A 26205-nucleotide genomic window follows, 5' to 3' on the forward strand; every position below is an offset into this window, starting at 1 on the left:
TTTTCCCTGCCTACCTCTATTCACTGTACAGGTTCAAGACAGTTTCTTCATTAACCAGTGGTATTCACCACATAAAGAGGGGACTCCCATGTCACCTACCATTTTCTGTTTAAACAAGGAAGGTTTTAATTTTAACATAGTAAAATTACATACAACAAAACAGTTATCAAGCAAGAATATTATAGTTACAATATTTATATCTACTTTATCTTTTATTATAACTAAGGAAAACTATAACTATAAATTCTTTAACTCCATCAAAGACTCAAGAAGGATATAATATTACCTAAGAAAACAGAAAGTGCATTGTAAACAACTTCCAAAACTCTAGAATTGACAGAGACTTCTTGCTACCTGGACAGTCATCCAAAGTTCTTCTGTACTGTTGGGACATCCATCTTCAGCCTACAGGCCCATAGTATCCGGCAGACTTTTCCATGAAGCAGGAAATTTCAAAGACAGTTCCGCCTATATTGACAGTTTGTCAGTCACTTTTTTTCTGTATCCTGCAGAATGTCTCACAGTCTCTTCCATGAAGCAGAAACCCCAAAGGACTATCTTACCTTCAGGCAAGCTCAGCAGTCATCTCTCTGCAGGTCCTGCATGTCCAGTGATGCAGTCCAGGCAAGAGTAGTTTCTTGCCCACATAACTAGCAAACTGCATCAAGAGCCTCTTCAATGCTCATCTTCCTCTTGAAGTAATTGGTGCTGCCAGGAGCAGACATGTTTCAGTGTCATGAACAGTCTTAAGCTCTTAAACATCTTAAATACTATATTCTGAAGGTCTCTGAAAGATTTGAAGAATCCATATCCATCTGAAACACATCTCCTAATGTAGAAAATGTAACTAACATGACTACAAGCTTGACTATTAAAGATGACAATTAACTATATTTCTTAATTATACATTACATTTTAAGTAAGCTACACAATCACAATACCTTAATCAAGAACAAAAATATACATATAAAAAGATTGACCTTAAATTTTTATCAATGGAACAAGATCCATACCAATGCAAATCTTTATAGTATATCTCCCTTTAAATATAAAGAAACATTTATAAACAATATTTGGGAATATGGGTTCAGTTCTCTCCAAACTGCTTCCTGCTATTTATTAAGCAAAGTAGTTTTTTGGGGTTGTTCAAAGTGACCTTTCAGGGGGTCTTGATCCATCAAACCATATTAATCTGGAAAGAATCCACAGGTTTTCATCCTCTGTAGAAACAAAAGAAGATCCTCTTTTCCAAAGTAACATATCCTTAGACCCAAATTCTGAAGTCAAGATACCTTTACAATATACATGCTGATTTAGCTTAGAAGCCCATACAATGAAATGTCTTTCTGTACTTAGCTCCTTCACAATCAAAAATTCAAAGAAAAAACAATAATGTACATAATCCAGACTCTCTGTGTACAGTCCATCTTTATGTGACTTATTTATTTTAAATCTATTACTTTTTTTTCTGATACTGGTGAATCAGGAAAACCTCTCTTAAAGGAGTTGCAGCATGCTGCCAGCAAGCAAGGCCCATTTGGGAAAAAACATGTGGATAAACTTTGTTTTTTTTTCAGTGTCTAGAATTCCTTTGCAAGCCCTCTAAGGTTTTACATGTATTTAGTTGGCCATGTGAGTGCTAATTTGTTGCAGGGAGGCCACTTGTTGGTTCCTGGCTGCTCAGCCCTGATCAGACAGAAACTATATTATTTAAATCACTGCTTGGCCCATTAGCTCTAGCTTCTTATTAACCTTTACATCACCACGAGGTTGTGGCCTATCAGCAAAGTTTCAGCACATGTGTCTCTGGCAGTGGCTCCATGGCTTCTCTCTGACTCTGCCTTCTTTTTCCCAGCATTCAGTTTAGTTTTCCCTGCCTACCTCTATTCCCTTCGCAGGCCCAAGACAGTTTCTCTATTAACCAATGGTATTCACAGCATACAGAGGGGAAATCCCTCATCATGACTATGGGTTTCCCCTCTTTTCACTTTTCCTAGAGTCCCCTCTCCTCCCCTCCCATCCAGGTCTGCCCCAATTCTGTCTCTCATTGGAAAACAAACAGACTTCTAGGGAATACTAATAAAATAAACTGATAAAGTAAAACAAAACTAACATACCAGACTAGGACTAAAGAAATAAACAGAAGGAAAGGAGCCCAGGAAAGGCACAAGAATAGACCCAGAGCAGAGATCCACTCTGTATATTCTGTAATCCCATAACAATACTAAACCAGCAAGAGAACCTTTGTGTACCAAAGTCACAAGCACATGGAGGTGAAGGCTCTGTGTGAACACCAGCTAGACTACTCCGTGTTCAATGAGTTGTGAAGATGCTGTCTTCAAGTAGGTTTCTTGCTGTCAGTCTGTGGGGGAGCAACCTATAGTTTTAGCAACAGACTGGGTTGTTTTGAGTGTCTCCATGGGATCACTTTGTTAGACGTAAACCAGTCCTGGTATTGGAAGCTTCATTTGTTGACAGGAGATGTTCAGTTGGGACTCTGTCTTATCCATCATTTGGCCATTACCTCTCATTTTCTTTCTTGTAACTACTTAATCCTGCCATCCCAGCCCCACCCTCCCATAACTATCCATTCTATATCCTTTTCCTAGAAATCTGTCTCCTAAATCTCTTACTCTGTACCCAACCTCTGTGGTTCTACAGGTGGTAGCTTGGTAATCAATGACTTAACAGCCAATATCTACATATAAGCAAATATAGTCACATTTCTCCTTCTAGGTCTGATTTACGTCATTCAGGGTGATTTTTTCCTAACTCTATCCCTCTACCTGTGAATTTCATGGTTTCATTTTTAACAGATCAGTAGTACTCCATTGGATAAATGTAGCACATTTTCTTTATCCATTCTGTTGAGGGACATCTAGGTTGTTTCCAGTTTCTGACTCTTATGAATTAAACCACAATGAGCATGATTGAGCAAGTGTATCTGTTCTAGGAAGATAGTCCTCTGTGTCTATGTCCATGAGTGTTATAGTTGGATGTTGAGGCAGATCGACTCCCTCTGTGTCTATGCCCATGAGTGTTATAGTTGGATGTTGAGGCAGATCGACTCCCTCTGTGTCTATGCCCATGAGTGTTATAGTTGGATGTTGAGGCAGATCGACTCCCTCTGTGTCTATGCCCATGAGTGTTATAGTTGGATGTTGAGGCAGATCGACACCCTCTGTGTCTATGCCCATGAGTGTTATAGTTGGATGTTGAGGCAGATCGACACCCTCTGTGTCTATGCCCATGAGTGTTATAGTTGGATGTTGAGGCAGATCGACTCCCAGTTTCCTGAGGAACTGCCACTCTGATTTCCACAGTAGCTGTACAAGTTTGCATTTCCACCAGCAATGGAGGAGTGTCCCTCTTACTCCACATCCTTGACAGCAGGAGCTGTCATTTGTGTTTCAGCCACTTTTATGTTCTCTTTATTTATTTCTAATTCTGTTAGTTGGGATAATCTCTCAGTCTTTTAGTTAATATGGATGAGAGCTTGTCAGTCTTGTTGATTTTCTCAATGAACTCGCTTTTGTTGTTGTTGTTGTTGTTGTTTTGTGAGACAGAGTTTCTTTATGTAACAGTTCTGGCTGTACTGGAACTTGCTTTGTAGACTAGGCTAGCCTCAAATTCAGAGGTCCATCGGCCTCTGCTTCCCAAGTGCTGGATTAAAGTTATAGGCCATCACTACCTAGCTGAACCAACTTTTTGTTTTATTGATTCTTTGTAATTTTTGTTGTCATTTGTTTCTATTTTACTGATTTCAGCTCTGAGTTTGGCTATTTCTTTTGAGTATGATTTGTTTTTGTTTTAGAGCTTTCAGGGGTGCTGTTAAGTCGCTAGTATGAAATCTCTCTTTTTATTTTTATGCAGGCGTTTAGTGCTATGAACTTTCCCTTTAGAACCACTTTCATTATGTCCCATTAATTTGGGTATGCCATCTATTCATCCTCATTCAATTCCAGATAGTCTTTAATTACTACCTTGACCCATTTTTTGTTAGCAGTGAGTTGTGCAGGCTCCCTGAGTTTGTAAGCTTTCTGCTGTTACGACATCCAGCTTTATTCTGCTGTGGAGAGCTAGGATACAGGGTGGTATTTCAATTTTCCTGTACCTGTTGAGACTTGCTTTGTGTCCAAGTGTGTGGTCACTTTGGGAGAAGGTTCCTTAAACTGCTGAGAAGTACGAGTATTCTTTTGTGTTTGGGTGAAATGTCCTGAAAATATCTGTTGCATCCATTTGGTTTATAATGTTAGCTCCAGCATTTCTCTTTTTAGCTTTTGTCTGGATGACCCGTTCATTGGTGAGGGTATTACAGTCTCTCATTATTAGTGCATGAGGGTCAATTTGGGACTTAAGTTGTACTGGTGTTTCTTTTTCTTCTTGGATGCCCTTGTATTTGGTGCATAAATGTTAAGAATGGCTATGTCCTCTTGGTGGATTTTTTTTCTTAATGAGTATGTAGGACTTCCCTGTCTCTTCTGATTACTTTTGGTTTGAAGTCTATTTTGTCAGATATTAAAATGGCTATACCAGCTTTCTTCTTGGGTCAATTTTCTTGGAGCGTTTTCCTATCCTTTCACCCTGAAGTGATGTCTATCCTTGATGTTGAGGTATATTTCTCAGATGTAGCAGAAGGATGGATCCTGTTTTCATATCCATTCTATTAGTCTGTGTCTTTTTGCTGGGGAATCAAGACCACTGATTTTGAGAGATGGTAGTGAGTGGTGCTTGTCTGTTCCTGTTATTTTATTGTTGTGGTGTGTGTTTCTCTTCCTTTCATTTGGGGTCTGGGATTATTTATTCCTTGGGCTTTTTTAGATGTGGTTAAGCTCTGTAGGTTGGAAGTTTTCTTCTAGCACCTTCAGTTGGGCTGGATTTGTAGATAGATACTGCTTAAATTTGTTTTTTTATCATGGAATGTCTTCCTTTCTCATCTATTGTGATTGGAAGTTTTGCTGAGTATAGTAGTCTGGGATAGCATCTGTGGTCTCTTAGAGTTTGTAGAATATCTGTCCAGCCCCTTCTGGCATTTACAGTCTCTGTTAAGAAGTTGGGTGTAATTCTAATAGGTCTGCCTTAGTATGTTACTTGTTCTTTTTCCCTTGTGTCTTTTAATATTCTTTATTATGCACATTTAGTGTTTTCATTATTTTGTGGTGAGGGAACTTTCCTTTTCTGGTCCAGTCCATTTGATGTTCTGTATGCTTCTTGTACCTTGATCAGCATCTCCTTTTTTAGACTAGAAAAATTTTCTTCTATGATTTCGTTGAAAATATTTTCTGTGTCTTTGGCTTGGGTTACTCCTTTATTCCTATTATTCTTAGGTTTTGTGTTTTCACAGTGTCCCAGAATTTTTTTTTTGGTTTAATATTTTCTTTGATCCCAGGCATTCATTTCTTCTATTGTGTCTTCAATTTCTGAGATTCTCTTTTTTTAAAAAATATTTATTTATTTATTTATTTATTTATTATATATACAATATTCTGTCTGTATGCCTGAAGGCCAGAAGAGGGTGCCAGACCTCTTTACAGATGGTTGTGAGCCACCATGTGGTTGCTGGGAATTGAACTCAGGACCTTTGGAAGAGCAGGCAATGCTCTTAACCACTGAGCCATCTCTCCAGCCCCCTGAGATTCTCTTATCCATCTTTTGTAGTCTTTTGGTAAGGCTTGCCTCTGAGGTTCTTGTTCAAGTTCTTATTTCATTTTTAGATTTTTCCTAGCTTAGGTTTTCATTATTGAATCTATTTCTACTTTCAGGTCTTGAACTATTTTATTTATTTTTTCCCACTGTTTGTGTTTTAATAGAATTCTAGAAGGGATTTATTAATTTCTTTTTAAGGACCCCTCTCTTATTTATAAAGGATATTTTAAGGTCTTTGTTTTATGCTTCAACTGTTCTGCAATCTTAGTTGTGACTGTGGTAGGTTTGCTCGGCCCAGGTGAAGACACACTGTCCTGGCTATTACTGGTAGCACTTTTTACACTGGCATCTAGCTATTTGGGCTTGGGAAGATTGTAATTCTAGGTGCTGATGTCTGGTCTTGTCTTTGTTGGGTGGGTGTTTTGTTCCTTAGTTTCTGTTGCCCTCTCTGATTCTTAGGAGGGTGTGGTGTTCACCTGTTGCCTGGTAAGGAGTTTTGGGAATCTGATAGGTGTGGCCACTGGCGGGGTTCTGGGTAAAATGTTTCTAGGTATTGGGAGCTGACACTTAGGAATGCAGATGGGCTAGGAGGTGGAGCTACTGAAGGGCTCTAAGGGAGGGAGGAAACTGAGCACTCCCCCACCATCTGTTTAGCACCCTGAGAATGGGGAAAGGTCAGAACAGGTGGCCTGCTGCAGAGCTGGGGATGAACGCAGAGGGTTCAGTTTAGAGGAGATGAGGGAGAAGTGAGGAGCTGCAGTTAGGCTACTGCTTCCCTGGTCGGGGCATCCTGTGGGCTCCCAGGGATAGTGATTTGTGGGAGGAGGCAAGTTTGGCGAGGAAGATCTGTGTGATCATGTGAAATTATTAAAGTTTTTCTGAGTTTGCTAAGATTTGTTTTGTGTCCCAGTATGTAGTCTATTTTAGAGATGCTTCCCTAGGCTGTTGGTAGGATCCATATTTTTTGGTGTTTGGGTGGAATAATCTGTAGATATTGTTTGGTCCATACATTTCATGTATGATGTCATTTAATTCTCTGTTTAGTTTTTGTCTAGACAACCTGTCTGATGGAGGAAGTGGGTTATTGAAATCCCTTAGTATTATTGGTTGGTGCAAGTCTGTGTCTTTTATGCTTTTTATAAAATTGGGTGTGTCTGTGTGTATGTATGTCTGTGTGCATGTATGTATGTATGTGTGTGTGTATGTATGTATGTATGTATGTCTAGGATTGTAGTGTCTTCTTGGTTAATTGTTCCCTTGAGAAGAATGAAGTGTCCTTATGTATCTCTTCTGGTTAGTTTTAGTTTGAGTCTGTTTGCCACAGTTAGGATAGCAATGCCTGCTTGCTTCCTGTTCCCATTTGTTAGAAATACTTTTCTCCATGTTTTTATTTAAGAGGTTGTCAATCTTTAAAGCTGAGTTTCTTGTAGATTACAGTACGATAAACTTAATACATTTATTTAGCCTGTGTCTCTTGATTGGACAGTAGAGGCCTTTAATACTTAAAGTTGTTATTGAGAAGTGTGAGTTGATTGCTCACATTTTTGGTGTTATTGTTTGTGTCCTGTGTTTCAGTAATCCTAGCTTCACTCGTTTTATTTCTGCAGCCTCTTGCTTGTGTTTATTCCTCTCTTCAGTCTGAAATATGCTTCTACTGTTCTCTATAGGGCTGGCTTGGTAGGCATGGATTCTTTTAGCCTGTTTACATCATGGAGGGTTTTTTATTTCTTCTTTGGCTACACCTGATAGTTTGGCTGGGTATAGTAGTCTAGTTTTGTATCCGTGGTCATTTAGGATTTTGAGTATTTTGTACCAGACTCTTCTGGCTTCCAAAGTTTTTTTATTGAAAAATCAGTTGTTATTCTAATGTGTTTATGTGTGGCTTGTGTTTTCTTCTCCTTGCAGGTTCCAGCACTTTCTGTTTATTTAGTGTTTTTACTATGATATGCCATGGGGATTTTCTCTTCTGGATTTGTCTATTTGGTGTTTTATGTGCTTCTTGAATCTATATGGGGTATGTCTTTCCTTAGTTTGGGCAAGGTTCCTTCCATGATCTTGTTGAAAATCTGGTCTGTGCCACTGACCTAGAATTATTCTCCATTATCTATGTCCATAATTCAAACATATGATATTTTAGTAGTGTCCTACAGTTCTGGCATGTTTCTGTCCTATATTATTTTTTTCATATTCTGTGCTTGATTGGTCTAATTCTTCTACTGTATCTTTGAGACTGATATTCTATCTTCTTCTTGCTCCATTTAATTGAAAGACTTCTCCTGCATTTTCTAATTGGATTATTATTTTTCAATTTCTGCCTCCAGTTCTCTCAGTGTTTCTACTTCTTTATTTAATTCTCTTTTCAGATCCTACATTGCCTCATAATTCTCCTCCGATATGTCTATGCATGTTTTTGTTTTCTTGGGCATCATTCATGTATTTATTCAAGTTCATTCTCTTCAAGTTTGTTGAGCTGTTTGTAGCCTTATTACAGGCAAGGGCTTCAGAGTGGTCCAGAGCATTGGGTGTGGGAGCCAGGCTCATCTGAGGCCTAAGGTGAAAGCAAGAAGCTAAGGGTTAAAGTGAGGACTCGCTAGGTTGGACTGGAGCATATACCATGCTGGCTAGGGTGGACCTGGAGGATGGACATAATGTGGGCACCAACAAGTTAAGGTCTGGTGGACAAAAAATGCTAAGCAAGCACAAGACACGCATCCTGGTTCACACCCGGAGGTTGGGAAGGTGTGGGCATGGGCCCTCAGATGGGCTCCATCTAGATAGTTGATTATTTCAGGCTTAATCAAAAGCGGACTCTAGTTGTAGCTACTCTGTCAGTTGTGGCTTCCTTACTTGAGTAGAATAAAATATCTCTTAACACCTTGTCTGTGGCTACGGATCTCATACTTTTTTCCTCATACTTGTCCACATGGCTCACCAGAATTTACTGTCCTCTGGCAAAGCCAGCAATCTTACTTTCCTGGCATACCTAAGCTGTATATTATTTCTCTATCACTGCATCATAACTTAGTTCACAGGCATCTTAATGACCTGCTTCTTTCACTTGCTATAGCAATGGTCTATATTGATGATGCCATGCCGACTGGACCTAGTAAACAGTAAGTAGCAACCACTCTGGACCTCTGATGATGTCATGCTGATTAGACCTAGTAAACAGTAGGTAGCTTTCTCAGGAAAGCATTTGCATATTTTAGAAAAGGAAATAAATTCCTTCCACACTCCAAAGCTAGCCTGGCTATGGCTGTTGCTGGGTGCCAGATCTACCAGCAGCAGACGCCAACACAGAGCTCCTAATATATCATCACCCATGGAGTCACCAGGCTGTTACCGCATAACAAGCCGAATACATTGGACTGCTTCCATCATGGGGCGGGCAATGTTTTGTCCTTACTGGAATACTTACTCTGGTTATGGATTTGCCTTTCCTGATAATTCTTCTGCCAGAACTGCCATTGATGGACTCATAGAATGTCTTATCATTGTTATGTTAGTCTACAAGGAATTGCTTCTGACCAAGGAACTCATTTCACAGCCAAGTACAGAGAGCGGTGAGCTCATGCTCTGGAATTCACTGGTCTCACCATGTTCTCACCATCCTGAAATAGCCGGTTTGATAGTATAGTGGAATGACCTTTTTATAATGTACTTTCTATGGCAACTAGGTGGCAATTGCCTGGGACAGATTGGGCAGAGCTCTGCAGAAGGCTGTATATGCTCCGAATTAGTGTCCAATATAAAATACAGCTTTTCCTATAGCCGGGATTCACAGGTTTATAAAGTGCCGGGATTAAAGACTTGTGCCACCAGCCTGGCCCCCATTAACAAAATTTTTGCTTTCTGTCCCATGGCCTTGTGCTCTGCTGGCTTGGACGTTGATTCAGAGCAGTGTTTATTGCAAGAGACACGGCGACTATCCCACTGAACTGGAATCCAAGACTTCACCCTTACCACCTTAGGTTTCTGTGGCCCTAGACTCAACAGGCTAAGGAAGGAGTTACAGTGCTTGCAGGGGGGAGTGATCCTGATTACTGGCGGTGTGTGTGTGTGTGTGTGTGTGTGTGTGTGTGTGTGTGTGTGCAGATTAAATGGCTTCTCCAGAGAAGGTAAAGGAGGACGTTTGGCGTACAGGAGATCTTTAGGGTGTCTTTTGGTATTACCATGTCCTGATCTGAAGTCCCATAAGGTTGATGGAAGATAGCATTGAAAACCTGTTTGCTTCCCAAGGCTTTCTTAACCCTGGTTTCCAGGCACGTGACCTGTTGATATTGTCTAACTTTGGTTCCTCCAAAGAAATTCTTCATCCTTCTAGTAAACTCTATAGTTGGATCTTAATCTTATCTGTGTGGGATTATTCCTTTTTTTTTTTTTTGAATTTTTCGAGACAGGGTTTCTCCGTAGCTTTTGGTTCCTGTCCTGGAACTAGCTCTTGTAGACCAGGCTGGTCTCGAACTCACAGAGATCCACCTGCCTCTGCCTCCCGAGTGCTGGGATTAAAGGCATGCGCCACCACCGCCCGGCTGGGATTATTCCTTTTGACCAGTTACGTAGGTGCAGTTGGCGCCCCACATCTCTAGCCATTGCTACAAGGCCAGCAATGAGCTATACTGCAGCATCTGACCTGGGGTATTTTCCTGTGATGATCTTGGCATGATAGTGCCACAGAAAGGAACAGACTGTACACCAGGAGGCTCTGTGGTGGTGTTGAAAGGGGTAGTGACAGGCCTGCTAATTGTGGGCTGTGTGAAGGCAGGGTTTGTGGGTAGTGGACAGGTTTTACTTGGTGGTGAGAACGGTTGTTTTCAGGCTTCCAGGGTATACCACTCTTTGGGGGAATAGACTCGGGGGTCAGCCACCAGGCCAATGTCTGCTGCTTAGAGCAGTGGACGTCACCCCTCTCACAGAGGGCATTCACTGTGACCAACACTGCTTGTCCCCTTGTGCCCTGTCTGTGATATTGTGGGTTTCTCGGGTTCTATTTTCTGTTGGCTAGGCAATACTTGTTTAGAATTAAACTAAAAGATAAAACCAGAGAAGCATTCCTTGCAATACCCTGACCCTACTCCTGAAAGTGTTAAATCTTAATGGCAGCCTAGCCCCTCTCCTGTGTCAAAGACCCAAATGTTCTCATGACTTCATCGCATTTGCTCTGTGTTTTAATAGCATAGACCTCTGCTGCAGCTTGTTTCACTTAGAAGCATTAGCTTTTTCTACTTATCTACGGAATTCTTGCTATGTGCAGGGCAATTCTACATAAAAACGGTACGTATAATTCTACATTTTGTCTCATGTGTTGGGTAACTGTCATTTAATCGATACAGTCATTTGGGGTTGGCAATTCTGAAGATATATTTATTAAAAAGAAGATTCAAGATTCTGAGTTATATAGGTATCTGTGTCAGTTTTTAAATGTCTCTCTCTTTGCTTTTTGCTTTTGGTTTGGGTCAGGCAATGATAGGTTGAAAGCAGAGTGTATCTCTCTGAACAGTGTGCTTATTCATTTAAAAACATGTTGAGACTTGATGCACCGCACACGGTGGCCACCGTGAGCAGGAGTCAGCCTGCGCCCCTGACAGAGTTCTTGGGCGGGACTTTTGGAGGCTCGGGAGCTTCATATTTTGCATTAGAGAAATTTGTGACATCCTCAGGTGTTTTCCGCTGCTGTCCCTTGGGACAGCTAACATCGGATAGGAACTTGTTCACTGAGTACAATTATTCCTCTGAATCAGTGGGAGCTTGGTTCTAGGACCCCCTTGGACACCCAGATCCTAATACTCAAGTTCCCTCTTTGAAATTGTGTGGTATTTTCATATGACCTACACACATCTCCTGGAACACTTCAAAACATCCCAAGATTTTTTAGTATCTTGTGTAGATGCTGTCTGAATAGCAGTTATTCTGTTTAGAGAGTAATTTTTTTAAAAAAATCTGTATATGCCCAGTACCAAAACAATTCCCCTGCTCCAGGCATTTACAATCTGTGGTTGGTTAAATTCTTGTGCAGTCCTCATAGAAAGGGCTAGATGATTTCACACTCCTTTGTAGGCAAGCATTTGTGGCCTAAGACTCTCCTTAGCTTTTCCTGTTTCCTCACACATTAAGGCTTCCCAGCCTGCTGCAGCTGCTGTCTGTGCAGGAGAGCATTCCTGGAGTTGCAGGATAGGCAGTTCAAGCACTGTTCACTGTTGTGGGACAATGGTCTGGATCCTGTCAATTGTATTTTAATAAAACACTGATTGGCCAGTAGCCAGGCAGGAAGTAGAGGCGGAACAACCAGGCAGGAAATAGAGGTGGGCAAACGAGAATAGGAGAATTCTGGGAAGAGGAAAGACTCAGTCTTCAGTGGTCACCCAGATGTAAAGGACGCAGATGAGAATGCCTCGCTAAGGAAAGGTATCAAGCCACGTGGCTAACACAGACAAGAATTATGGGTTAAGATGTAAGAAAGAATTAATAAGAAGCCTGAGCATATAGGCCAACTAGTTTATAATTAATGTAGACCTCTGTGTGTTTCTTTGGGACTGAACAACTGCAGGACTGGGCAGGACAGAAACCTCAGTCAACTGTTCACTGATACTGATGTTCTTGTCTGTCCTTTGTGGCTAAAACACAGGCACCAAGTCAAACATCTAGGACACTCTCCTCAGGAGTACAGAGGCTGGAGGATGGCAGCACTGTCAAAGGAGAGCTGGCATCGTATCTGGGCCTCGCAGATAAGTTATGGGTTAGAACAAAGAAGCTCTGGTTGTCTTCTATGAACCAAGCTTCCCTTGCAGTGGATTTGTGGAGGGTATATGTGTAAGAGGAGATAGAAAAGATGAGAATGAACATCTAGAAAGAGGTAGAAGGACATGGTGAAGATGTGAAGCAAGAATGAGGTACAGCATGGCCCAGACAGCTTCAACAGAAAATCAGTAGTAGGTCTGTATGCGACTCACAGTGGGCCATGTAGAAATGGGTCTGAAAGGCAAGGAGTGATCACCGGGTGAACTCAGGGAGAGGAGAACCCAGTACCCTGCGCTCGGTGGACTTGAACCATTTAATTAACCTTTATGAATATGACTCTTGGATAAAGATGACTCAGCTGCTCTACTGTTGGACAGGAGTGAACCCTGTCCACTGTATATATGCTGCCTCCTTCACACCCATAAAGTCTAATATGTATAAAGTTCTAGGAGGTTTATAATAGAGCAATTATCATACTATACTGTAACATGTATGTAAATGTGTTCTTTCATGATTTATTTTAACTGGTGCAGATGTGTAAATCTGTGTGTGGGAGCAAGCATGTGAGTACAGAAGCCAGGAGGAAGATGCCAGCTTCCCTGGGGCTGGAGTTGCCAGGCTGTTGTCAGTCAGTAGCCTGACCTGGGTGCTGGGAACCAAATTCATCCAGAAGAGCAACCACTAGTTCTCTTAACCACTGAGCTCTTTCCAGCCCCTCTAAAAACACTGTATCAGCCTCTTCCTTGTGATGTGGGATGCTAAACTGCTTCCATGAGAAGAAAGTGAACACCACAGGCACTGGGATACAGTGCTAGGTTACTACTGACCACACGATCATTTTAAGGACCATTGTGAAGCCACGGCAATGCTAACTGACCACCTCTAGCAGAAACAGAGCTCCAGATGAGAGGTTCCACCACAATGCCATAGAGGTGTGGTGAGAAAGTCCCAGCCCTGTTGCCTGGCAATGAGAAGCAAGCAGCCTTGGTAGCATCTCCTGCACCTGGTCCCTGTGCTGAAGACAAGGCAATCAAGGAAGTTCTGTGAGTGGGAGGTGACTAGGCTGGAGCAAGCGATAGGTATCTGTGCTGGCTGGTTTTATGTGTCACTTTAACACAAGCAGAGTCTCAGAGCGGAAGAAACATCAGCTGAGGAAAAGCCTTCATGAGATCCAGCTGGAAGGCATTTTTTCAACTAGTTATCATTGGGGGAAGAGTCTAGCATGGTGCATGGTGCCATGCCCATGCTGCTAGTCGGGGGTCTGTGAGCAAGCCAGGGGAAGCAGGTCAGTAAGCAGCACCCTCCATGGCCTCTGCATCCGCTCCTGCCTCTGGGATCCTGCCGTTTGAGTTCCTGCCCTGACTTCCTTTGGTGATGAACAGCAATGTGGAAGAGTAAGCTGAATAAACCTTTCCTCCCCAAATTGCTTTTTGGTCATGGTGTTTTCATTGAAGCAATAGATGAAAATATCCCTAAGACAGTATCCAACTGCATCCACTAATCCCCCACTCAGTAGGCAGATACGAAACCTGGCCACATAGAGCTCATCTTATTAACTGTCATGAATACTAACCACCACACCCCAACGCACATGTGCAGGGCATTTTTATTTTAGAAGGAGCTGTACAAAGTTGAATTGAGAAGATTCCGGTATTTGACGAGAGATATCTGAGTATCAGAGGGCTCTGTATGGCAGAGTATTTTGGCGTTCATCTGTTGATGTGTACCTGGACATGTGGTGTTTCAGGACCCCCGTTTACCCATTTGTCTGAGGCTACAGCATTGGCGCTAGGTCAGCTGCTCAGGACCAGTAGCGCACACTCCTCACTCTCTCAGGCTGGCTGGACTAGAAAGGGATATTGCTTAAGCCAGGCTCATCAACTTTATGATCATCCTAATACTTGAAAATTTAAGTATTAAAAAGTGCAGTAGTTAGTTCATCTAGCCATAGGGAAACTGGCTTCCAAAGCTTCCATTGCTGCACACGTGTATCTGGCTCTTGGAGATGGACACAGTCAGTTCCGTGGCAAGAAACCTGTTCAGTGGAGGCTTAGCATTGGTACCGACATGGGGCATGGTTTTCTTAACACAGGGCCGGAAACAGGCAAGCAGCTGTGGTCTGGGCAAAAACAGTGGTTCAAGGTGTAGGCAGGAGGGCTGAGCGTGGGAGTGGCCTTGATGGCGAACAATTGATATAATGAAGGTGTGTCTTTGCTTTTAAACAATTGTTACAATTCTAGGCTAAATCCCAAACGTCCTATTGAGTTTGGGTGTGCTTCACACACTTGTGTGTTTAAATGCTAAGCCTTTAGCTGGTGGCCCTGTCCTGGGAAGCTAGGTTTGGGGAGGAGACAGCATCTAGCTGGAGGCAGTGGGTCCCTGGCTTAGGGAGGAGACTGGCACTGCTTTTGACTGGAGGATCTGATTTCTGGTTTGCCAAGATGTAACTAGCTGTGCTGCATAGTTTAGCTGTCATGGAAACAAAACTGTAGCCTCCATGCCCCCTACCATGATGGATTAGAGTCCCATAAACCATGAGCCAAAAAACCCTCCTTCTCTCCCTCCCTCAAGTTGCTGTAGACATTCTGCCGCAGAATCGAACAAGTAAGCAATACACTTATGACTCTGGATATAAATGGTAGGCCTTGCATAAATAAATGGCTCCAAATAGAAGCAGATACACAAAAATTTTTATTAAGTGGAAGTTAGACTTACTTCGTGGTGATTAACCAGTTACAAGTGCATCTAAATTCATGAGTGTGGACACTGTAGAAATCAGAAGGGTCTTACTGAAAGACCCGTATTCTGGCTTGGTTTGTGCCAGTGCAAGCCAAGGGTAGAACCATACACAGAGTCAGTACAGGTTGACGATGACGTCAGACAAGATTGGCAACACCATAGTAATTGTTACAGCTAAGCATTACAGAACATGAAAGTCCAAAGACCAGAAGACTATTTCTAGAGGGTTCTTACTCTACACCTTCCCCTCTAAAACATGCTTTGAGGACCACCCAGCAAGTCCTCCTCTCTGGGGGACACACAACGGGCCAGCAATACTATGAACTTCTGCTGGTCCTCTGGATGCCCTCTGTAAGTGGACAGCAGCCGTCCCCTTGGGAAAGTGCAGTTTAACTGGTGTGAACATTTTCTTTTGTAAATCTTGAAACTGAAAAATTTTCTTCTTTTCCAATTAGCACCAGTTTATTTTAAAATACTTTTTCCTGGTGTTAAATTTTAGGAAACATTTTGTAAAACACAAAGTCCAGAACAATAAAGGACAAAAAAAATTTAAAAAATGTGTTAGGAACAGCATTTAGAAAAACAACATCATTGAAACATTTGACAAATCTATGTACAGTGGGCCAAAAGCTGGCAAGGAGCATGGCTGAGGAACAGTCTCAGAAAATGTCTCTCTCCACCTGAACCTCTGCAGGCCGTACTTACAGACAGAAACAGTATCGGAACATCTGGATTTGGCTAAAAATCATATAAAAAGACAGGCCGCCCCTCCCCCACTAACTTCTAATAAGGTAGCAAACACATCCAGCATGACCTAAGTACCGGGTTTAGAAGCGTGTTTTCCCATATTTTACAAACAGCCTAGAAAGCTCAGCAGACACAGAAGAGAACCAGAGCAGCAGAGAAACGGAGTGCGTCCCTCATTGTCAGCTGGAGGATGGAGACAGCACTGAAGAGGAAAGACCCTTATCAGAGGGAAGGTCTCATGAAAATGCCTAGGAGGCTGGAGAAATTCGGGTATATTCTATACAGATTTTTCAAGATATAAGTGATCATCTCCGTGTAATTTTGAGAAAATTGACTATTTGCCTTGTCAGATAGTATTTTTATATTTTGTTCTTTGAAACTATAGCCTAAACTCTTTGAAAAACACTCCTACCCTGGCTGGGTGGAGAGTTAACCACAACAGACAGACCTTTCTACAGTTTCCTTTGCCGCTTCTTCCTATTTCCCAGTGCTGGGGACTGAAGCCAGGCCCTCGCATGAGCCAGGTCAGTGCTCTGCCAAGCCCCATCCCTGGCCCTCGTCCCCCTGTTGATCCATCTGACTACAGCACCAGTCTCTAAGGACTCGGCACAGTCTGTGAATGCCGCATGGGCAGTGTATCCTCAGCCCCTGTACTGGCTAGAGTTTGTTTTTTGCTCTTTCTGAGTCCGGAGCTCAGATGAAAGTCTGGATGCACTGTCTTTGAAACCATCGGACAAGAAAACAAAGGCACCCCACACCCTTATGAAGATTTGTATTCTCATTTATTTTGAATAATCTGTAGTTGTGATAAGTTTCTATGAAAAAAAAGTTCTTGGATTTGATATAAAATACATGTTTCTCTTTGAAAATGCATAGTTTATAATTTTATACATTCACTCATTATTAAAGACTTTGTAAGGAAGTACTTACCCCTGAATGATGGCAAGATTGTACCTCGAAAGACCTCTATGTATGCTGGATAGCACTGCCGTGACACCTTTGGTCAGTGCCTGTCCGTGCTCATAGCTGCCACCCCAGTGTCCCAGAGGCCACTCCCTCCACTTCAGTTTGGCTTCTGTTATGAGACAGCATTTCCCCTAACTACCCCACTTTAAATATTCGGTAACTTTTTCCCCAGATATTTTGGTGTAGAAAACAATTTAACATCGGAGTTTGCGTGTAAATCCCACCACTAAGGGCAACGGAGGACCTGCAGCTAATAGTCCCCCCTCCAGCCCCTCCTGTGCAAACAATGACCACAGGCCGCTTGACATTTGCTTTTGATGATAACCTTGAACCCTTTGGGGCCTAGTGCGTGTTTTCTTACCCTGAGTTCTTCCATGCATACGGGACTTTGCTATGAAGTATTCTGGAAACTTACACTAGGGCATACGAGCTGATCCATAGAGTGTTTGAGTGGCTGACCACAGTCCAGCCATTAATTACAAAGACAGGACTTTTAGGGCACACCGTAGGGAAACATGGAGTAATGGCTTGTTTATACTGTCCGATCCACAGGCCTGACTCATGTTTACACCCAGGGTATTTTTAGTTGCCATAGGAGCTGTGCGCACTGGGAGGTACCATGTGCTTTCTGCAACCTTTGGATTTTATTGGAGCTTTCTCCAGTCAGGACACTGGGGTTGATCTTGCCATGTCACAGCCACTGACTATCATCTGTCAGTTTGGGGATGGATTCCCCGAGGGTAACTCAAACTCAAGAACAGCCAAAAGCCCTTAGGGCGCCCTTTTCCATTTCTGTCTTGTTACCTATGCCTGAAATAAGGGGTGGTAAGAGATGAATGTTTAACAAGGTGAACAGATTGAAGTAGTTTTTGCTTTCCAGACACAAAACAGAAACAATTCTATCCCAAAGGCACCCCGCCATCACACAGGGAAGGCCAATTCCATCCCTGTACTCCTATCCTCAGGCAGAAGCCAGAGCCTGGAAGGTTTTTATCCTAGGCCTCCCTTCTAATGCAGACACAGACGTCAGCACCCTTTGCCCAGCCAGCTCTCACCTCTGTGCAATGGCTGTAAGGAGAGCCCTAAGCCACAGGGGAGGCAGGGCCAGGGACTTCTCTCAGAGATCTGAAATGGATCTTCTGTACTCAGTGTGTTAGGATGGTGCTGAGGGAGACAGACCTGTTCAGACAGGGACCGGCACTTTCCTTGAAGGATGGCGGTAGCCTCTGCTGAGCAAGATGAGCAAGACAGGGGTAAGCATCCATGCCCTGGGAGACTTCAGAGGAACAGCCAGAAAGCAACCAGTGAAGAATGGCTCATCCCTGGCTTTGGAAATGAACCAAGACAACTCTCAGTCCTCTGGGTTGGGGAGATGAGGACCTTAAAAAAGGACTAAAAAAGTGTCCACCAGACAAGCTGCATACTGCTGCCAGGTGGCTGAAAAATGGCAATTAGCCGGGGACTTCTCCCAGAGTCGCCAAGTTCCGTCTTCTTTGGGATGCTGGTTTCTTCTTCAGCTAGGGACAGTCAATGCAGACAGAAATGGGAGGCACCTTGGTTTCCCCAACTGTTTCTGTCTTTAATGATAGCTCGCTTGCCTTTTTCAGGGGTTGCCATGTTCCACTCTGGCTATTTTTTTAATTAAATTTTGGGGGAATTGATCCTAAAAAGGAAGTCTAACAGTCAGCCCCCAGGATGACTTTCTGGTGGTATTGCAGCATGAGGGGTGCTGTCTTCGAATGCTCACAAGTCTCTATGGATAATAGCATAGAGGAAGAATACTAAAAAGAGGACTACTATTTAATTCTGAACCTTACCTCAAAGTCTAGTTATTTGCTCTCTTGTTCACGATTACTATGTGTGCCAGCGACATCAGTGCAAAGCTATACCACGAGCTGTCTTTCCACCACGTAGGAAAGGGCTAAACCATTCCGCCTCCAAGCACTGAATTACTTACAACAGTACGGCATCGTTAATAATAATAATAAGTGACCCTGCTAATGAACTAGGTAACAGGTCAATACAGGTTTCTGGGCGCTCCTTCTAGTCCTCTGACAAAAGTCCTTGTGAACTTTACTCTGAACTGGGGATGTTCCAACTCAGCCTGGCACACAGAGCCTTGGATGAAGGACATTCATACCCTGGACAGCCTTTTACTCATCCCAGTAGATACAACCCCAAACTTTGCCTGCACTGTTTAACGTGCATTCAAATGTAAACGCAAGGAGTATGAAAAGCTAGATGCCAGCAGCAAAGTATTTTTCCCCCAAGGAGTCAAAATTTTTTATTTAGAATATTGCTTTAGCTAATAAATTCCTTGGTGACCAGCACGGTAGCTGTAGTAAGGGGTACACTTGGGGGTGACTACATTTGCATTTAGTAACACAAGTGAGTGTGCTCTTTACTTCTGCATGGAGAACATGGCAGCCTCTTGAGTCACTCTGGACCACAGCCAAGCCAGTCCCTTCTTCCCTCTTTGCAGGTAACGATGGTGCCGACTCACTGGGTTCGAGACTACTCTGGACTGCCATGGATTGGGGGAGTGACCTTAGTTTTCTACACTATGAAGATCAAAGGAAATAATGTCTGAATGAGACACGTTTTACCATAAGGACTGTCCCAATAACATCTGGACTTCAATATAAGATAGACTTAAAAATAATGTAGTGGCTCTGGTGAAAATCTGCCCAGCCCCCACCCCCACACAACAAAGTTATTCTCATTTTGATTTTGCCGTCAAAGATGTGATGGTTTTCTATGTGGAAAAGCTTCCTTTTAAGGGAACGGGCACCCCAAACACCCAATGCCTATTAGTGCGGAAGGACCTTGAAGGATCAGAGCTGAACAAGGATAAGAGTGGCCTGGGAAGCATGGAGAGGGCAGAGGGCTTTGGCATAAGAGGCGCCATGTGTCACCTTCAAACTTGAGGGGCACCTGGCGGTCTTCTACAAAGGCACAAGACTGCTTTCCGTTTTGTCTCGCCAGCCCTTCATCACAGTGGTCACGGTAGCAGACACAGGAAGAGTCAGGATCACAGCTACTTAGTACTTTGGGGTGTGGCCTGGATGTGGCAGGAGGCAGCTCTCAGCAGAGCTGGGAAACGACTTAGTACGTCCTGATTGTGGCAAGGCTGACTAAGAATACGACGTGACTATGTTGCCGTCCATGAGAATAATCTCTCGGGATATTGCTCAGACTGTGCCCGCATGTCCATTCTGTGGTGCTCGGGGAGGAACGGGGCCTGTCAGCCAAGGAATGTGGGACTGACTTCCAGAGCTCAAACTGTGGCACAAGATCCCTCTGTTCTCACGCAGCTTTTCTTTGGTCTCTAGTACTGGCCAAGAATGTGTGTTGGTGGTCAACACTGAACTGTCTCCAGCTGGGATCTAGCAACCTGGCCTGATGTCTGTGGGTTCTGATAGTCAGAAGCTCAGTGGGGCTCAGTATGGGTGTTCCTTCTCAGAAGATGTCAGCTGCCTAGCCTAACACCATTTCCACCAGTCCCTAGTGTGCACTGACCGTCTACAGGACTTGTCCAGGCATCCTAAAGCAGCCTCTGTACAGACGCTTCCATTCGCAGGTGGAATGAGACGCACACAGTGCAAAACAACGTAGTAGTGAACACTGCTGGGCACTCTCGTGCTCCTGGTGGTGCCAGGACAGACCGAGTGCCGAGCTGCACGGGGCTGCCTCACGGAACAGATCTAACCCTTATGCGGAACTATGGCCTGGCTGGCCTTCTGACCACTCGCTGAGTTACCCAACAAGTGCTCGGCTGTCCTGCTGTGTCTGCAAACTTAGCAAAACCAAACTAGCTTTACGATCACTGACCACTTGGAAGGAAAAGATGCCTTCTTTACCAGTGCATGGGCTTGAGGACGTGGGGCAGCTTAGATCCCAACTCTCTGTGTAGGTCCCTGCGTGGTTCTTATGTCCCATGGGAATACTGCCACCTTCTGCTCACAACCTTGTGTGCCTGGGAGGTTTTCATCGTGAAAAACAAAAGTCAAACAAAGCAGTTATTCTGATGAGGAAATTATTCAGTCGGTGCTGAGAATAAAATCGTCTCAAACGCTGACTGGTTACAAGTTCTTTGGGTGTGTATCCTATGAGTCTAGCCATTCCCACCAAATGATACTTGTTCATTAAATGCAGGCATGTAGCTCCAATAGACCAACAGGAGAACTCAACACAATTCATTTACACTAGAGGGATACTTTTTCCATAGCCTAGGAGTCTATCTGTGAGCATCTCCTCTTATGTTTAATATATCAAACGTGAATCTTCACATGACCCTCCCCCCCATGCTCTGAAAACACACTGGTCCTGATAAGGGGAAGTTGCTGCTACATCGATTCTCTTGCAAATAACCTTTCTGTCTGTTCTGCATTCCGACCCTTGCTCAGAGGGTTTAAAAAGTACGCATCAAAACACTTGCTTAAAAGAGGCATAGCCCTTGGATTGGTGAACAGGAACTGTGTACCATATCAACACTTCCTGTCAGTTAAAATACTGCATTTTTTAAAAATAAGCTACAATGTATAAAACCAAGGTCATTTCCCACAAAGTGTTCATGTTCTCTGTCATTATAAAACAGTGTATCTTGTAAAATATTTCCAGTTCTGATAAACTTGAGAAGTACTAACGCTCATTATAAAAGTGACATGTCTCTTGTAGATGCTGAAGCAGTATATTTCTTTCATTTGGAAATTTAAGTTGTAATTATTATTGTACTTAAGATTATATCACACATTACAATTGTGATCCTCAGACCCACACAACAAAAGTTATAAAACACGAGATTGTCTTCGGAAAACAAGGAGCTATTTACAAAACAGGACAGGAGACGAAGCTCTCACTTTGATTGCTCGTCCTGTGGCAGGTACACTCTTTAAAGCATGTGTATCACTGGAAATAGACCTTTCCAATGTCAGTCAGCAGAAGCAAGTCAGTCGCGAGTACATTACGTACTTCCTTGCTCTGTGTTGGTGTGCGTTACTCAGGACAATTGGTACCTAAAAGTGCTAACCTTATTGAATTTACTAACTTTCCATTTGGCTAAATTTCTACAATGCAGAAAAGACAGGATGAAATGGTTGCAACATGGAGAAATCCCCATAGGTAGGAGGACAGGGGAGCCTGTGTGCTGCTGGTGGGTTTCTTCCAGAAATAAACTTTCCAGTTGACTCATATGCTTGCATGCCCCACACCGTAAGACCCGCGCCTCCATACTACCTGCTGTGTCGCCCATTTGTATCTACTGACACAGGTCAATGCTACAGATGACATGGGTGGTGGGAATCCCACAGGATGTGAGAAAGAGCAGCACCTTGTCCACAGCAGTGAGCTCCTCAACATGGCACTAGAGCGAAGCCCGGGTCTCCAACAGCACTCTTTCACCTAGGGAACGCTGTGCAGAGCTGATCAACAACTGCCCAAACCAGGAGATTACAACAGGGAACAGCGAGGCTCCTTGTTCACAATCACATTCAGGGAAAGCCTCACCGTGTCTACGAATACCCGGGCTCAAACACCAGTCAGCTTTAGGTCGGCTACAAAAAGACAGTGGGTGCATCTGCCACACCTCACGGAAGCTGACACTGTCCAGTTGGCATGGATTTGTGTTGAAATGATACTGAGTTCACATGAAAAAAAAATCAACTTGTTCTGACAAGAAACGACTTGAGACCATACAATTCCTCCTAGTCCTGGGGTTCTCCAGATCTGTCTTCGCACATCCTTCCTGCTTCCCTGAGGAAATGAGCAGTGTTACAGTATTCTGCTGCTAAGCTCGATGTATTCTCCTGCGCAGATACAGTCCTCACCTCGTTCTCAAACCTCCTCCAGTGAGGGCCACCCTTGTCATGTAGTACAGTTGAAGTGAGAGATGAAATGGACTCTTGCAAGGTTGGCTCACTAGGAGCCCAGAGATGACAGACTTCAACTTCTGACATCTTGAATTGCAATGGGGAACAATTCAATTTCAGAATTTTTTTGCAACATACATGTGACCATCTCTGAAGAGAGTGCTATTCTTTACTGATAATGCTCATTTGGAGCTTGGTCACAGGAGGCAAGGGATCATCTCCTAAGGAAACCTCTTGGCCATGGAGCTGTCAAGAGTCACTCTAAAGCCCACTCTGCTTCCGAAACCCATTGCTTTCTTCCTGACGCTGGCTTTTCTCACTCCACAGAGATACTTCTGGACAAAAGATGGCAGAAGGGTAAGCCTCGACAAAGCAGCTCCTGTCCTGTTTCAGACAGTTGCAACAGACATGGAGGATCCCTGGCTGCTTAGCCCCAAGATGAGCTGGAGGCAGGGGGGCTCAGGTCTCCTGCACTGCCTCCTGGACATACTTGCTACCCTGGGGGTTTTCTCCATGTTGTCTTGCTGACTTCCAGACACAAAGTGTCCATCCTCCAGGAAGGCTGAGGCTGGAAACTATTGCCTGTCGCGCCCATTGCGCTTGCTTTGCCTGGCTAGAGAATGTGCTGTCAGTCACTGAAATACGTTCTCAGGGAGAAATGAGAAACCTGTTTTGGAGAAAGGGACATCATGGAAGAAAAAGAATCAGACATTTTCACTGGACAGGAATTCAGTGCGCGCACCCCTCCTTTGTAGACAGGGCTGTTAGCCCTGGGGATGCACACAGCTGTAGGCTAGCAGCCAGCTCGCCTGGGATACGTCTTCTCATCCATTCTCTCTTTGCTTCTCCACAAAATGCAGACACAAAAAGAACTTAGCTTCATGGAGATGGCATCAGATGAAAAGTCAGGCTTCATTTGGCACTTCATTTGGTTCCCCAAATAACAAAATAACTACTTAAAAAAATGTAACTCATAACAAAATGTAACTCATATAATCAGCAACTGTATGTTGCAATCCAGAGCTTTCTGGTTCCCTGGAGATTGCACCCTTCCACACTGGGAACGGGCAGCATGTGTGTCCAGAACTGGCCTTAGGACTTGTCTGCACCTGGAAGCCCGATGAGGGCTGGCCATGCAGAAGAGCTGGTGTGATGAAGGCTGCAGAGGACAGGAGGGACCCAGGCTCCGCTGACAATGTGCAGTTATGCAGAACTACCCTTGGGCTGTGTCTGGGGGAGACGGCCACGACGCCTTGCTTAAGGATTGTTCTCATGCATAGCGCATTCCTTCACCCCGAAGTCCTTCAGGAGAAGATGGATTTGACTTCACATCATTGCAGTATTTTGATTAAAGTCTTCATCTGAGATAAAATAAATTCCAGGAAACTTTGCTGAGGAGAAAAACCTCTGGCCTAGGGTCCATCTATTATTTAAGCGCATAGTGAGCTTGATCAGACAGCTGGCCATGACAATCTGTGTGTGGCTCAGGACTTCTTGGACCAGCTAGGACATCACTTCACAGCAGAGACTACTGGAGATAGGAGAGAGGACATAGCCGGGGGGAGGGGGAGCGGGGAACACCTCAGCTCTGTGTTTAAAAAAAATGTTGTTTCCTGGTTACCGTCAAAACACCCAGGAGAGCCAGTGCCCTGATGTCGACTATCAGCCTATGGGGAATCAGATAGAGCACATTTTCTTGTCTCTTGAAATAATTTTTTTTCTTTTAAATACCTGAAGAAACAGATCAGGATCTCTTTCAAGAAATAATCTTGTAAAAAGTCACATGAATTTAAAAAATAAGATTGCCAAAATACATGAAGGCAGAAATTCAGGGTGTTGCGCTGCAGAACCTCCATATGACCCTAACATAAAAGGGGTCTCTGATTGCTAGATGACTTCGTCCCACTCTGTAAAAAAACGCTATGTACAATCTTTAAACATATATTAAGCTTTTCTCTGTGCAATTTCACTTAACATTCGTATGGCTGACACCACGCCCCCAACCCCAGTGCCTCCTCTAAGGTGCTCTTACTCTTACTTTGCATAGGTACAGGACATCCAGTTCTTTAAGCAGGGCAGAAGTGTTCTGACGAGGCTTGGTGGCTGCCTACCACGCTCCAGCCCTCAAACATGCAAATCCACTGATTTAGACATTCCATAGGCATTCCAGTGCAAGCCCTGGCCCTATTAGATGGGGAGAGTCCTATACCAAGATGCATTTCCCTTTGGGCATCCCCTAAGTTAGTTTCTGAGCAAATTCTTAATTCATCTCTCTAATATTTTTGTAAGAAATGAAAGGTTTCTATCTGTTATCCATATATGCCACTCTGTCCACTAACTCACCCTACGACATGTGGAGCATGCCATGGATAAAAGTGCACTCAGAAGGGAGGTGGATCTGCTGCCCTGGTGGAACTCTCTCACAGACGGGGGCACGACAGCCACCCTCTGCCTGGAGCACAGCTGTGAGGCAGTCTGGAGATTTCCACTTGTCAGTGTTTGGAGAGCAGGATGACAGCCCACGGTCCTGGCCACAGATTGACCAGACAAAGCCAGGCACTGCCCCAGCTGCAGTTCCTGTGACATTCCTGAAAGAAGCGTCGAGGCTTACCAGATGGCCCCGGTGCCAGCTCTCACCTGAGCTGTGCCAGGCAGAGAAGTAGGTGGACCACCACTTGGGGGCCAAGGACGACTCCCAGATGCTTTCTGAAGTGGCTCGTGGCCTCAGCCTGCAGCTGAAGTCTGCCTGTGATTCCCACTGCCAGTCACTTTTGGCCTCAAGCTACCTGGGGCTCCAAGCTACCATCTTTACAAGGTTTCTCCTTGGGTCCTTTGTGAAAACAAAACAGACACAGAAGAAGACAGCCAGACTGCAGCTCTTTCTTCAAATACATCATGATCCAGACTGCTCCAAGCAGCTGGCTGGAAAACAGGGAGACGGCTATTCACAAGGTGGGTTATCCTTTGTACAAATACTAGCTAATATTGTGTAGCTTATGAATGTACTGTTTACGTGTGAAAACCCCTTGAAAATACCATAATTCAGAAAGCTTATCAAAATCTTTCTAGGTAAAATGGCCTGGTTGGTTAGGTTGCTACAGAAGTCCAGTTTTAAGACCAGACGGAGAGTAAGCAAAGTTACTTTTCTTTTGAAGGAAAAAGTCACTTTTGCTGCTCTTGTCTGGGCTCTCAGAGCAGTGCAGGTGCTGATATTTTTTTTTTTTTGCTTTAATTCCACCATGGAATTATATTCCCAGAATTCCAGGAAAGGCTTTCCCTGGGCCTTGAATGGCTTCCTTTGGAAGGAGAGGCTTTCTCACCACCCGTCGTGAGAGTGGGGCAGGGATGGCTCAGTCGATGAAGCGCTGGCACGCCTTCTTCCAGCGGCAGGCGGTGCACCACATGTCCCGGTTTTCCATCCCATAAACTTTGCGGCACTTTTTGCCTTCACCTCTGGGCTTCCTGTAGGACAGACAGCACAGATATGTTCAGGGACAGGGCC

At 43.8% G+C, this 26205-nt stretch overlaps 1 protein-coding gene across 1 annotated transcript in view; it reads right to left on the minus strand.

Moving 5' to 3' along the window:
* Positions 1-24172: 24172 nt before the first annotated feature.
* Znf704 (zinc finger protein 704) overlaps positions 24173-26205 on the minus strand; it is a 177263-nt gene continuing 175230 nt past the window's right edge. The window contains exon 9 of the mRNA XM_041667467.1: positions 24173-26165. Within this exon, the coding sequence (XP_041523401.1) occupies positions 26054-26165 (112 nt within the window). The 3' untranslated portion in view covers positions 24173-26053. The remainder of the gene's footprint in view (positions 26166-26205) is intronic.

The sequence above is a fragment of the Microtus oregoni genome, unplaced genomic scaffold (genome assembly GCF_018167655.1).
Source record: "Microtus oregoni isolate MIOR12 unplaced genomic scaffold, Mior012 000017F_ref0000208, whole genome shotgun sequence".
In the NCBI taxonomy this organism is placed as follows: Eukaryota; Metazoa; Chordata; class Mammalia; order Rodentia; family Cricetidae; genus Microtus; species Microtus oregoni.